Source organism: Oncorhynchus mykiss, chromosome 13, assembly GCF_057628025.1.
Source record: "Oncorhynchus mykiss isolate SJ-2025 chromosome 13, ASM5762802v1, whole genome shotgun sequence".
In the NCBI taxonomy this organism is placed as follows: domain Eukaryota; kingdom Metazoa; phylum Chordata; class Actinopteri; order Salmoniformes; family Salmonidae; genus Oncorhynchus; species Oncorhynchus mykiss.
This window is the reverse complement of record NC_143034.1, coordinates 3,196,768-3,210,157: the sequence shown is the minus strand read 5'-3', so window position 1 is coordinate 3,210,157 and position 13,390 is coordinate 3,196,768. Positions and strand designations below refer to the sequence as shown.

Sequence of the window (13,390 nt, the reverse complement as noted above, 5' to 3'; positions counted from 1 at the left end):
ATTCTGTGGTTTGTTTTACGACATGATTCCATATGTGTTATTTCATAGTTTTGATGTTTTCACTATTATTCTACAATGTAACAAAGAAAAACCCTTAAATGAGAACTTTTGACCCGTAGAGTGTGTAGTGTAGTGTAGTGTAGTGTAGTGTGTAGTGTAGTGTAGTGTGTGTAGTGTGTGTAGTGTAGTGTGTGTAGTGTAGTGTAGTGTAGTGTAGTGTAGTGTAGTGTGTGTAGTGTAGTGTGTAGTGTAGTGTGAGTAGTGTGTGTAGTGTAGTGTGTGTGTAGTGTAGTGTAGTGTAGGTAGTGTGTGTAGTGTAGTGTAGTGTAGTGTAGGTAGTGTGTGTAGTGTAGTGTAGTGTAGTGTAGTGTTGTGTAGTGTAGTGTGAGTAGTGTGTGTAGTGTGTGTAGTGTGAGTAGTCTAGTGTGTGTAGTGTGTGTAGTGTGAGTAGTGTGTGTAGTGTACTACACTACCCCTCAAAAGTTTAGCCTGTTATGCGCAGCCTACCTTCCCGCCCATATAAATAACTGGTCTTGGCAGTGGCCTAGTTCCGGCATCCGTTTGACTTTTGGAAAGTAAAGTGTGTTTAGTTTAGCCTGTTATTTATATATATTCACACACACACACACTACCCGAACAGCTTCTCATTTAAGGGTTTTTCATTATTACATTGTAGAATAATAGTAAAAACATCAGAACTATGAAATAACTCATATTGAATCATGTGGTAACCTAAAACGTGTTAAACAAACCACACAATATGTTATATCCGTTTGACTTTGATATATATATATATATATATAGGCGGGAAGGTAGGCTGCGCATAACAGGCCTAACTAAACACACGTTACTTTCCGAAAGTCAAACGGATGCCAGGAACTAGGTCACTGCCAATACTAATTAGATTATATATATATATATATATTAACTCACCTGATTCATTGTAAACACTTGTTTATTGTCGTTTGCAGAGTTCAGGAGAAGTGAACCAGATGAGATGTTTATCTCTAGTCTGTTTAATTGTAGATTAAGGAGGTAACGGATGGTTAGATTTCAACATGTGATGCTCTGCCTGAAGTCATGAAAGAAAAGACTAGACTCCGCCTTCACATCCGTTCCACTGAAAACATTTCCTTCCCGTTACCATTCTGCTGGCAGCAGCTCATAAAATGGCCGCAGAAAAAAAGGCAGATATTTTTTTTTCAAAATAAGAGTCGTCCTGCAATGACAAGCGAAGTTGGTCGATTTTTGAAGCACTCTATTGCAGTACATCTGTGCACAGTATTGCAACCACATAGGAAGAAAAACATAAATAATTTGATGCATTTAAAAATATATTAATTTTATTACACTGAACACATATGAATGCAACATGTAAAGTATTGGTCCCATGTTTGATATGCAAGAAAAACGATTTCTTATTCCTCTAAGATTTTGTGCAGAAATTTGTTTCCATCCCTGTTAGTGAGCATCCATCCAGGTGTGGCATATCAAAAAAGCTAATTAAACAACATGATCGTTACATAGGTGCACCTTGTGCTGGGGACAATAAAATGCTTCTCTAAAATGTGTAGTTTTGTCACACAACACAATGCCACAGATGTCTCAAATGTTGAGGGAGCCTGCAATTGGCATGCAGCCTACAGGGATGTCCACCAAGGGCAGAACTAGGCCACTGCCAAGACCAATTATATATCGGACAAGGACAGAGCTAGGCCACTGCCAAGACCAGTTATATATCAGACCAGGGCAGAACTAGGCCACTGCCAAGACCAGTTATATATCAGACCAGGGCAGAACTAGGCCACTGCCAAGACCAGTTATACAGTGGGGCAAAAAAGTATTTAGTCGGCCACCAATTGTGCAAGTTCTCCCACTTAAAAAGATGAGAGAGGCCTGTAATGTTCATCATCGGTACACTTCAACTATGACAGACAAAATGAGAGAAAAAAATCCAGAAAATCACATTGTAGGATTTTTAATGAATTTATTTGCAAATTATGGTGGAAAATAAGTATTCTTATTATAGCTCCCATTTCCCCCTGTATAAGGATGAGCTCCCATTTCCCCCTGTATAAGGATGAGCTCCCATTTCCCCCTGTATAAGGATGAGCTCCCATTACCCCCTGTATAAGGATGAGCTCCCATTTCCCCCTGTATAAGGATGAGCTCCCATTTCCCCCTGTAGATAAGGATGAGCTCCCATTTCCCCCTGTATAAGGATGAGCTCCCATTTCCCCCTGTAGATACGTATGACCTCCCATTTCCCCCTGTATAAGGATGAGCTCCCATTTCCCCCTGTATAAGGATGAGCTCCCATTTCCCCCTGTATAAGGATGAGCTCCCATTTCCCCCTGTAGATACGTATGACCTCCCATTTCCCCCTGTATAAGGATGAGCTCCCATTTCCCCCTGTATAAGGATGAGCTCCCATTTCCCCCTGTATAAGGATGAGCTCCCATTTCCCCCTGTAGATACGTATGACCTCCCATTTCCCCCTGTATAAGGATGAGCTCCCATTTCCCCCTGTATAAGGATGAGCTCCCATTTCCCCTGTATAAGGATGAGCTCCCATTTCCCCCTGTATAAGGATGAGCTCCCATTTCCCCCTGTAGATACGGATGAGCTCCCATTTCCCCCTGTATAAGGATGAGCTCCCATTTCCCCCTGTATAAGGATGAGCTCCCATTTCCCCCTGTAGATAAGGATGAGCTCCCATTTCCCCCTGTAGATACGGATGAGCTCCCATTTCCCCCTGTAGATACGGATGAGCTCCCATTTCCCCCTGTAGATACGGATGAGCTCCCATTTCCCCCTGTAGATACGGATGACCTCCCATTTCCCCCTGTATAAGGATGAGCTCCCATTTCCCCCTGTAGATACGGATGAGCTCCCATTTCCCCCTGTAGATACGGATGAGCTCCCATTTCCCCCTGTATAAGGATGAGCTCCCATTTCCCCCTGTATAAGGATGAGCTCCCATTTCCCCCTGTAGATAAGGATGAGCTCCCATTTCCCCCTGTAGATACGGATGAGCTCCCATTTCCCCCTGTAGATACGGATGAGCTCCCATTTCCCCCTGTAGATACGGATGACCTCCCATTTCCCCCTGTATAAGGATGAGCTCCCATTTCCCCCTGTATAAGGATGAGCTCCCATTTCCCCCTGTATAAGGATGAGCTCCCATTTCCCCCTGTAGATAAGGATGAGCTCCCATTTCCCCCTGTAGATACGGATGAGCTCCCATTTCCCCCTGTAGATACGGATGAGCTCCCATTTCCCCCTGTAGATACGGATGAGCTCCCATTTCCCCCTGTAGATACGGATGACCTCCCATTTCCCCCTGTATAAGGATGAGCTCCCATTTCCCCCTGTAGATACGGATGAGCTCCCATTTCCCCCTGTAGATACGGATGAGCTCCCATTTCCCCCTGTAGATACGGATGACCTCCCATTTCCCCCTGTATAAGGATGAGCTCCCATTTCCCCCTGTAGATACGGATGAGCTCCCATTTCCCCCTGTAGATACGGATGACCTCCCATTTCCCCCTGTATAAGGACGAGCTCCCATTTCCCCCTGTAGAAATGGATGAGCTCCCATTTCCCCCTGCAGATACGGAGGAGCTCCCATTTCCCCCTGTATAAGGACAAGCTCCCATTTCCCCCTGTAGATACGGATGAGCTCCCATTTCCCCCTGTAGATACGGATGACCTCCCATTTCCCCCTGTATAAGGATGAGCTCCCATTTCCCCCTGTAGATACGGATGAGCTCCCATTTCCCCCTGTAGATACGGATGACCTCCCATTTCCCCCTGTATAAGGACGAGCTCCCATTTCCCCCTGTAGAAATGGATGAGCTCCCATTTCCCCCTGCAGATACGGAGGAGCTCCCATTTCCCCCTGTATAAGGACGAGCTCCCATTTCCCCCTGTAGATACGGATGAGCTCCCATTACCCCCTGTATAAGGATGAGCTCCCATTTCCCCCTGTATAAGGATGAGCTCCCATTACCCCCTGTATAAGGATGAGCTCCCATTTCCCCCTGTAGATACGGATGAGCTCCCATTTCCCCCTGTAGATACGGATGAGCTCCCATTTCCCCCTGTAGATACGGATGAGCTCCCATTTCCCCCTGTAGATACGGATGAGCTCCCATTTCCCCCTGTAGATACGGATGAGCTCCCATTTCCCCCTGTAGATACGGATGAGCTCCCATTTCCCCCTGTATAAGGACGAGCTCCCATTTCCCCCTGTATAAGGACGAGCTCCCATTACCCCCTGTAGATACGGATGAGCTCCCATTACCCCCTGTATAAGGATGAGCTCCCATTTCCCCCTGTAGATACGGATGAAGAGTTTGAATTGAAGGTTATTTTCATTTTAACAAGTTGAGGGTAATGTCATCTAAACCAGTCATCCCTTTCCATAAAGTGGACCACTGAGCCCTTGTCATTAGAGCCCTAGTCTAATGGGCCCTAGTTTATAGGACTCTGGTCGAATGTAGTTCACTATAAAGGGATTAGAGGTTCATTTGGGACACCTCCCTGATGTATAGTAGGTTATATCATCATGTTTATATGAACTTATCTGAAGCCAGGCTAACTGATCTGAAACCAGGCTAACTGATCTGAAGCCGGGCTAACTGATCTGAAGCCGGGCTAACTGATCTGAATTCAGGCTAACTGATCTGAAGTCGGGCTAACTGATCTGAAGCCGGGCTAACTGATCTGAAGCCGGGCTAACTGATCTGAAGTCGGACTAACTGATCTGAAGTCAGGCTAACTGATCTGAAGTCAGGCTAACTGATATGAAGTCAGGCTAACTGATCTGAAGTCAGGCTAACTGATCTGAAGTCAGGCTAACTGATCTGAAGTCAGGCTAACTGATATGAAGTCAGGCTAACTGATCTGAAGTCAGGCTAACTGAATGGTGACTAGTGGAAGTTACTGTTATTAAACTTTGACTGTTGTCTTTTCATTTATAGTTTGGTGAATAAAACCTGTCTTCGTATTAGGATTATAAGAGTATAATTCTCTAATGTGTGTGCATAGGAAGACTAAGACAGTATGTTACTATTTGACAATAAGCAGAAGTATAGTTGAGACATTCAAGGAGAAGAGGAACTGTCAACAGACGACTTGTGAAACTGATAACAGGAAGGAAGTCTCCCCACCCAGGGAGGGGAGAAACCGTTGGGCTTGCGGTAGATTATGGAACATGTGGCAGAACATTGGGAGAGAGTTAGAGAAGAGGGGCATTTATTAAGTGTTTAATGTATTGAATGCGACATGTAAAGTGTTGGTCCCATGTTCAGGAGCTGAAATAAGCAATCCCAGGTTGTGATTTTTTTTCCCTTCTCATACACACAAATTATTGAGCCAATTAGTGTATGGATGATTTATAGTAAAGGCTGGGTTCGAGGTAACCAATTCATTAATAATAAGACCAATTGATCAGATATTTTAATATCTGAAGAGTTACATTAGGACAATTATAACTTTGTAATCTGCAGATTTTCCTTGGTGCCCCGACCTCCTAGTTAATTACATTTACATGATTAGTTTAAATCAGGTAGTAATAATTACAGAGAATTGATTTGATAAAATAACAGTCTTCACTTTTAATGATGCAAAATACACAAAAACAGGAACAGCTTGTGTTTTTGGCAGCTCTGTCACAGTCCCACCTCAGACAGCGTCACAACACCAGCTCTGACACAGTTCCACCTCAGACAGCGTCACAACACCAGCTCTGACACAGTCCCACCTCAGACAGCGTCACAACACCAGCTCTGACACAGTTCCACCTCAGACAGCGTCACAACACCAGCTCTGACACAGTCCCACCTCAGACAGCGTCACACCACCAGCTCTGACACAGTTCCACCTCAGACAGCGTCACAACACCAGCTCTGACACAGTCCCACCTCAGACAGCGTCACAACACCAGCTCTGACACAGTCCCACCTCAGACAGCGTCACAACACCAGCTCTGACACAGTCCCACCTCAGACAGCGTCACAACACCAGCTCTGACACAGTTCCACCTCAGACAGCGTCACAACACCAGCTCTGACACAGTCCCACCTCAGACAGCGTCACAACACCAGCTCTGACACAGTCCCACCTCAGACAGCGTCACAACACCAGCTCTGACACAGTCCCACCTCAGACAGCGTCACAACACCAGCTCTGACACAGTCCCACCTCAGACAGCGTCACAACACCAGCTCTGACACAGTTCCACCTCAGACAGCGTCACAACACCAAATCAAATCGAATTGAGCCCAAAATCCAAATGCAAAAAAATAATAATAAAAGAGACACATTTCAAAAGTGTTCCTTCAGAAGTGCAGAGAAGAAAGAACAGTAGATGGTAAATATCATGTTCCACACACAGCGTTTGACTAGAAACTTCATTTTCTGCATCCAAATTCTAAATATATTGTATCCAATGGCAAGTTGTGAGTATGTTGAGAGACATGACCGTTCTCAGGGCTTGATTCAATCAGATGCGTTTTAGTCACCACCCGCATAGCGGTTGTTTTGGCGGTGTCGGAGGCAACCTACAAGCGTTCACATTTCACAGTTGTTACCGTGTGTCCTTGATGCTCATTCGATAGTTGTTTCTATAGGTGGTGAATTATTTACAAATGACTAATTAAAATATTTACCAGTGTGTGTTCTCTGGTGCACAGCCATTAGGCCTTGCTCCTGTGTGTGTGTTCTCTGGTGCACAGCCATTAGGCCTTGCTCCTGTGTGTGTGTTCTCTGGTGCACAGCCATTAGGCCTTGCTCCTGTGTGTGTGTTCTCTGGTGCACAGCCATTAGGCCTTGCTCCTGTGTGTGTTCTCTGGTGCACAGCCATTAGGCCTTGCTCCTGTGTGTGTTCTCTGGTGCACAGCCATTAGGCCTTGCTCCTGTGTGTGTGTTCTCTGGTGCACAGCCATTAGGCCTTGCTCCTGTGCGTGTTCTCTGGTGCACAGCCATTAGGCCTTGCTCCTGTGTGTGTGTTCTCTGGTGCACAGCCATTAGGCCTTGCTCCTGTGTGAGTGTTCTCTGGTGCACAGCCATTAGGCCTTGCTCCTGTGTGTGTTCTCTGGTGCACAGCCATTAGGCCTTGCTCCTGTGTGTGTTCTCTGGTGCACAGCCATTAGGCCTTGCTCCTGTGTGTGTGTTCTCTGGTGCACAGCCATTAGGCCTTGCTCCTGTGTGTGTGTTCTCTGGTGCACAGCCATTAGGCCTTGCTCCTGTGTGTGTGTTCTCTGGTGTATAAACAGTTCACTTAAGGTGGTAAAGCATTTCCCTCGGATAGAGAGCAGTGGTAAGCTTTCTCTCAGGTGTGAATTCTCTTGTGTGAAGCCAGGGTTCCCTTGTGTGGAATCTCTTACCACATTCATCACAGCTGACAGATTTCTCTCCTGTTTGTGTCAACTGATGTGATTGCAGACTGATCCTTTTACTGAAATGCTTTTCACCCTGATCACAGGTGTGAGGTTTCTCTCCCGTGTCCTCCTGTGGTACCTCAACCCACCTGCCTGAATGAATCTCTTCCCGCAGTGTGCGGTGCAGACAAAGAATTTCTCTCCCGTTTGTGTCATCTGGTGGTACTTCAGATGCCCGATGAGAGCTGAAGCTGCGCTGACAAGGGTGCAAAGGGTAGGATGTCCCACTGTGTTTTCGCTGAACGTGGCATCTCAGGACCATTGACACTTGAAGCTCTTGCCACACTGTACCGCCTCTTTCCTGTGTGGACTCTCGTGATTTTTTTAAAGGAATCAGATCTTGAAAAACTGAGTCCTGAACACTCTGTGAAGCACTAATGCTTCTTTTTGGAGTGATTTCGCAATTCACCTGACGTGACAAAACTCTTCCCACACTGATCACAGTGGTGCGGCTTCTCTCCTGTGTGCCTTCTCTTGTGTACTTTAAAAGCAAAGGTGTGGGCAAAACTCTTCCCACAGTCAGGGAAAGGGCAGTGGTATGGCCTCTCTCCTGTGTGTCTTCGCTGGTGAATTCGCAAGGTTGCCATTGTGGCAAAGTTGTTCCCGCAGTCTGAGCAAGAGAACGGTTTCTCTCCATTGTGAAGACAGTTCTTTGAGAGAATATTGTCGAAGGAAGCTCTTGTCACAGTGGGAGCAGTGGTAAGGCTTCTCTCCAGTGTGTATAAGCTGGTGTTTCTTCAATGCGTCTGGCGTTGTGCAGCTCGACTCACACTGAGAGCAGTGGTACATCTTCTTCTCTGAATGTGTGAACTTGTGACTATTTAATGAGCCAAGTCTTGGAAAGCTCTTCTTGCAGTCAGAGCACTGATAAGGTTTCTCTCCTGTGTGTACTATTCGGTGTCTCCCAAGGTTGGTTCTGTGTGCAAACTTCTGCCCACATTCAGAGCACTCGTACGGTTTCTCTCCAGTGTGAATCCGCATGTGTCCTTCCAGTGCCCTGGCAGAGGAGAGACTAGCACCGCACTGGGAGCAGCAGTGAGGTTTATCTTCTGTGTGTCTGACCTCGTGTTCTTTCAGAGATTTGTTGTTAGTGAAACTCAGCTCGCACTTAGAGCAGTGGTATGGTTTTTCTCCTGTATGAATTAGCATGTGCTTTTTCAGGTGATCCGACCGTCCAAAACTCCTCTGGCAAACATTGCAGCTGTGTGGCTTCTCACCTGTGTGAATTCTCTGGTGTTTGTACAGGGCTGAATTAGTTGCAAAGCTTAACTTACAGTGGGAACAGTGGAAGGGTTTCTGTCCTGTGTGTGTTCGCTTATGCTGCTCTAGAGAATTAGATGATCCTAGCTTCTTGCCACACTGTGGGCATTGGTAGCCTTTCTCTCCAGTGTGCACTATGTTATGTCGCAAGAGTCCAGTCTTAACAGCAAACCTTTTCCCGCACTCAGTACATTGGTGGGGCTTCTCTCCAGTATGTCTTAGCTGGTGACATCTTAAAGAAGATAAAAATCTGAAGTTTTTCCCACAGTCAGTGCATTGGTAAGGTTTTTCCCCTGTGTGAATCCTCTGATGTATTCTGAGTAACTTAGCGGAGGAAAAGCTTCCTCCGCACTGCTCACAGTGGTGAGGCTTTTCTCCTGTGTGTATTCGTTTGTGTTCAAAGAGTGTTGAGGCTTGTTTGAAACTCTTCCCACACTCAGAGCAGTGGAACGGTCTCTCTCCAGTGTGAGTCCGCTGGTGAGCTTTTAAGCGTTGCGATGTAACAAATCTCTTCCCGCAATCAAAGCAGCAGTGTGGTTTTTCGCCGGTGTGTTTTATTCTCTCATGTATCCGTAAACCACTGGAGTCTTTAAATCTCTGCCCACATTCTGAGCACTGGTATGGTTTTTCTCCAGTGTGAATCCGCAGGTGTCCTTCCAGTGCCCTGGCAGTGGAGAGGCTAGCTCCACACTGGGAGCAGCAGTGAGGTTTCTCTCCTGTATGAATTATCTGGTGTCCTCTAAGGTCTGTTGAAGAGGTGTAACTCTTTCCACAGTCAGAGCAGCAGTGAGATTTCTTCCTTGTGGGTCTCTGCTGGTGTTTCTTGAGGTGTTCTGATCTGGAGAGACTTTTCTCTGCCTCCTCAGCATCAGCCTCCCAAGTTGACAAGCCCCTTCTACTGAGAGAGTGACGGTTAAGACTGCCCCCTGTGAAGCAAAGACAGACAGTTATGGTTCCTTATCGAAGACAGATTTAGGCCCAGCTTTTCACACTCTTGTAACCGAATTTAAGCATTTAAAATCTTCAATGTAAAATCGTATTAAATCTTCAAATTGTCAATGTATCCAAGGGTGTAGGGTTGTAATGATTCTACATCCTTAAATATATTGTACTTAGTGGTAATTAATGACATTCAGGGAGTGTCCCAAAATACATTTATATAAGAACATAAACCCACTTAGCTCCGGTGTTTTCCTGCAGTCGACCAGCCGCACAGACAGCCTCTTCAGACCAAGCAGTAAGGTGTTACCAGGAGAGGTACGTCCCGGGGACTCCGGGAGGGGTAGGGGGGAGGAGGGTTGGAGGGAGAGTGTTTCCTGTTAATCCAAAAAGAGAGGAGTGTTGTCAAGTAATTTAAAATACTCAAATCATTCCAATCCCGTTTAAAAAGGCAAACGTTAATAACCTCTTTGGGATAGGGGGCAGAATTTTCACTTTCACAACTCAAAAAGAGAGGAGGAGTGTTGGTACAAAACAATAATGATCTAAAACAAGTCTTCAACTATTAAACCTTTGTCCAGAAAACTGTTCCTCTGAGTTGTTCCTGATGTCCTATTTATAGTCTAGTGTTGCATTATGGGAACTGTCTCCATGTATAGTCTAGTGTTGCAATATGGGAACTGTGTCTCCATGTATAGTGAAGTGCTGCATTATGGGAACTGTGTCTCCATGTATATAGTCTAGTGTTGCATTATGGGAACTGTGTCTCCACATATAGTCTAGTGTTGCATTATGGGAACTGTGTCTCCATGTATAATCTAGTGTTGCAATATGGGAACTGTGTCTCCATGTATTGTCTAGTGTTGCATTATGGGAACTGTGTCTCCACGTATAGTCTAGTGTTGCATTATGGGAACTGCGTCTCCACGTATGGTCTAGTGTTGCATTATGGGAACTGTGTCTCCACGTATGGTCCAGTGTTGCAATATGGGAACTGTGTCTCCATGTATAGTCTAGTGTTGCATTATGGGAACTGTGTCTCCATGTATAGTCTAGTGTTGCATTATGGGAACTGTGTCTCCATGTATAGTCTAGTGTTGCATTATGGGAACTGTCTCCATGTATAGTCTAGTGCTGCATGAACTCAGGCCCAGAAGCTAGGATATAATTGGTAGCATAATTATAATATACTACAGTAGACCTATCTAACCAGACTAATTATAGTATACTACAGTAGACCTAACTAACCAGACTAATTATAGTATACTACAGTAGGTCTAACTAACCAGACTAATTATAGTATACTACAGTAGACCTAACTAACCAGACTAATTATAGTATACTACAGTAGACCTAACTAACCAGACTAATTATAGTATACTACAGTAGACCTAACTAACCAGACTAATTATAGTATACTACAGTAGGTCTAACTAACCAGACTAATTATAGTATACTACAGTAGACCTATCCATTCAGACTAATTATAGTATACTACAGTAGACCTAACTAACCAGACTAATTATAGTATACTACAGTAGACCTATCTAACCAGACTAATTAAAGTATACTACAGTAGACCTAACTAACCAGACTAATTATAGTATACTACAGTAGACCTAACTAACCAGACTAATTATAGTATACTACAGTAGACCTATCTAACCAGACTAATTATAGTATACTACAGTAGACCTAACTAACCAGACTAATTATAGTATACTACAGTAGACCTATCCATTCATACTAATTATAGTATACTACAGTAGACCTAACTAACCAGACTAATTATAGTATACTACAGTAGACCTAACTAACCAGACTAATTATAGTATACTACAGTAGACCTATCCATTCCCATTATTGTGAACTTTGGTCTCCATCAAAATCAATATTTGTGGTGGATTAACATAACTAGATATTAGCAAATTCAAACTTCTTCCCTTCAATGTTCATGAATACATGTATAATATGCTCCTGATACATTTTATTTATCAGTCAAACTGGGGGAATTGTCAGCGTTACTGGTGTTGAAGTCAGCTCTCCAGTTGGTAGCTCGTTCAGGAAAATCCAAGGCTTTGCTGCGGCCTACTTTAGCAATCTTCCATTCAGCAATTCACGGCCATTATTACCGTTCGGGAAGAGCAACGAGATATGAAACGATGTAAACAATACTTAGTAAAGCGAAATTAATTAAACAATAAATGAAACTGTGCTATAAGTTAAATACATTTGTCACCATCTGACGGAGATCCGTGAAACGTGTTACGTCGTTCGTGGCCGCCGAGGTGTTTTTATTTATATTTTACATGCGTCTTACTCACCTGAGTCATTGTAGACACTCGTTTACGGTCGGTCGTTTGCAGAGTTCAGACCAAGTGAAGCAGATGAGATGTTTATTCCTAGTCTGTTGAATTGTATGGAGATTATGGAGGTAACGTTATATTCTAACCAGTGACTCTCTGCCTAAAATCCCGAAAGAAAAGACAGACTCCGCCTGCACATCCGTTCCATTGAAAACATTTCCTTCCCGTTACCATTCTGCTGGTCGCAGAAAAGGCGGATATGTTTTTCAAAATAAGAGTCGTCCTCCAATAACCAGCGAATTTATAGATTTTTGAAGCACTATATTGCAGTACAACTGTGCACAGCATTGCAAACACATAGGAAGAAAAAAACCACACATAATTTGATGCATTTTTTTTATTATTTTCATTACGCTGAACACAAATATTAATGCAACATGAAGTAGTTGTTCCCCTGAAGTAGTTGCTCTGCAAGGGCCGCAGCTTTTGTGGAGCGATGAGTAACGATGCTTCAAGGGTGTCAGTTGTTGATGTGTGCAGAGGGTCCCTGGTTCGAGGAGAGGAACGGAAGCAATACTGTTACACTGACACCGCCTGGTATAGAGGTCCTGGATGACAGGGAGCTGTACGCACAACCCTCTGTCAAATCTTTTCAGTCTCCTGAGAGGGGAATAGGCATCATCATGCCCTCTTCACGACTGTCTTGGTGTGTGTGGAACATAATAGTTTGTTGGTGATGTGGACACCAAGGAACTCGTAGCTCTAAACCTGCTCCACTACAGCCCCGTTGATGAGAATGGGGGCGTGCTCGGTCCTCCTTTTCCTGTATTCCACAATCATCTGCTTTGTCTTGATCACGTTGAGGGAGAGGTTGTTATCCTGGCACCACACGGCCAGGTCTCTGATCTCGTCCCTATTTTTCTGTCTCATCGTTGTCTGCGATCAGGCCTACCACTGTTGTGTCATCTGAAAACTTGATGATGGTGTTGGGAGTCGTGCCTAGCCATGAGTGTACGGGGAGTACAGGAGGGGACGGAGCACATACACCCCTGAGGTGCCCCCGTGTTGAGGATCAGTGTGGCAGATGTGTTTTTACCTACCCTTACCACCTGGGGGCGGTCCATCAGGAAGTCCAGGATCCAGTTGCAGAGGGAGGTGTTTAGTCCCAGGGTCCTTAGCTTAGTGATGAGCTTTGAGGGAACTATGGTGTATAACGCCGAGCTGTAGTCAATAAATAGCATTCTCACATAGGTGTTCCTTTTGTCCAGGTGGGAAAGGGCAGTGTGGAGTGCAATCGAGATGGCATCATTTGTGGATTTGTTGGGGCGGTAGACAAATTGGAGTGGGTCTAGGGTTTCTGGGATAATGGTGTTGATGTGAGTCATTACCAGCCTTTCAAAGCACTTTATGGCTACAGACGTGAGTGCTACGGGTTGGTAG

At 44.8% G+C, this 13,390-nt stretch overlaps 3 protein-coding genes across 5 annotated transcripts in view; all 3 read right to left on the bottom strand.

The window, feature by feature from the left end:
* The window catches only part of LOC118938395 (uncharacterized), a 53,484-nt gene extending 51,567 nt beyond the window's left edge, over positions 1-1,917 (bottom strand). The window contains exon 1 of one of the 2 annotated variants that reach the window (XM_036942204.2): positions 934-1,917. In XM_036942204.2, the coding sequence (XP_036798099.2) occupies positions 934-942 (9 nt within the window). In that variant the 5' untranslated portion in view covers positions 943-1,917. Of the gene's footprint in view, positions 1-507; positions 789-933 lie in introns of those variants that run through there. The other variant, XM_090194669.1, reaches the window with a different exon arrangement.
* Positions 1,918-1,967: 50 nt separating this feature from the next.
* LOC149978487 (uncharacterized) lies at positions 1,968-3,843 on the bottom strand. 2 transcript variants are annotated; one of them, XM_090194677.1, is made up of 2 exons: positions 3,801-3,843; positions 1,968-3,652 (listed from the first exon to the last, which is right to left on the bottom strand). In XM_090194677.1, the coding sequence occupies exons 1-2, from the start codon at positions 3,833-3,835 to the stop codon at positions 1,999-2,001; spliced, it is 1,689 nt and encodes a 562-aa protein (XP_090050803.1). In that variant the 5' UTR covers positions 3,836-3,843; the 3' UTR covers positions 1,968-1,998. The 2 variants fall into 2 exon arrangements, with proteins under 2 accessions (XP_090050803.1, XP_090050804.1); XM_090194678.1 differs by having other exon boundaries at positions 1,968-3,564.
* Positions 3,844-5,450: 1,607 nt separating this feature from the next.
* LOC118938404 (uncharacterized) lies at positions 5,451-12,178 on the bottom strand. Its single transcript, XM_090194672.1, has 3 exons — positions 11,969-12,178; positions 9,883-10,021; positions 5,451-9,631 (listed from the first exon to the last, which is right to left on the bottom strand). The coding sequence occupies exons 1-3, from the start codon at positions 11,975-11,977 to the stop codon at positions 7,965-7,967; spliced, it is 1,815 nt and encodes a 604-aa protein (XP_090050798.1). The 5' UTR covers positions 11,978-12,178; the 3' UTR covers positions 5,451-7,964.
* Between the last annotated feature and the right edge of the window lie 1,212 nt (positions 12,179-13,390).

Excerpts from the sequence above, each read along its gene's own strand:
- LOC149978487 (XM_090194677.1), bottom strand. The coding sequence starts at position 3,835 with ATGGGAGCTCGTCCTTATACAGGGGGAAATGGGAG. Across the intron at positions 3,653-3,800 it reads TATACAGGGGGAAATGGGAG|CTTGTCCTTATACAGGGGGA; the intron begins GTCATCCGTATC and ends GGGAAATGGGAG.
- LOC118938404 (XM_090194672.1), bottom strand. Across the intron at positions 9,632-9,882 it reads CAGGAAAACACCGGAGCTAA|GGGGCAGTCTTAACCGTCAC; the intron begins GTGGGTTTATGT and ends TTTGCTTCACAG.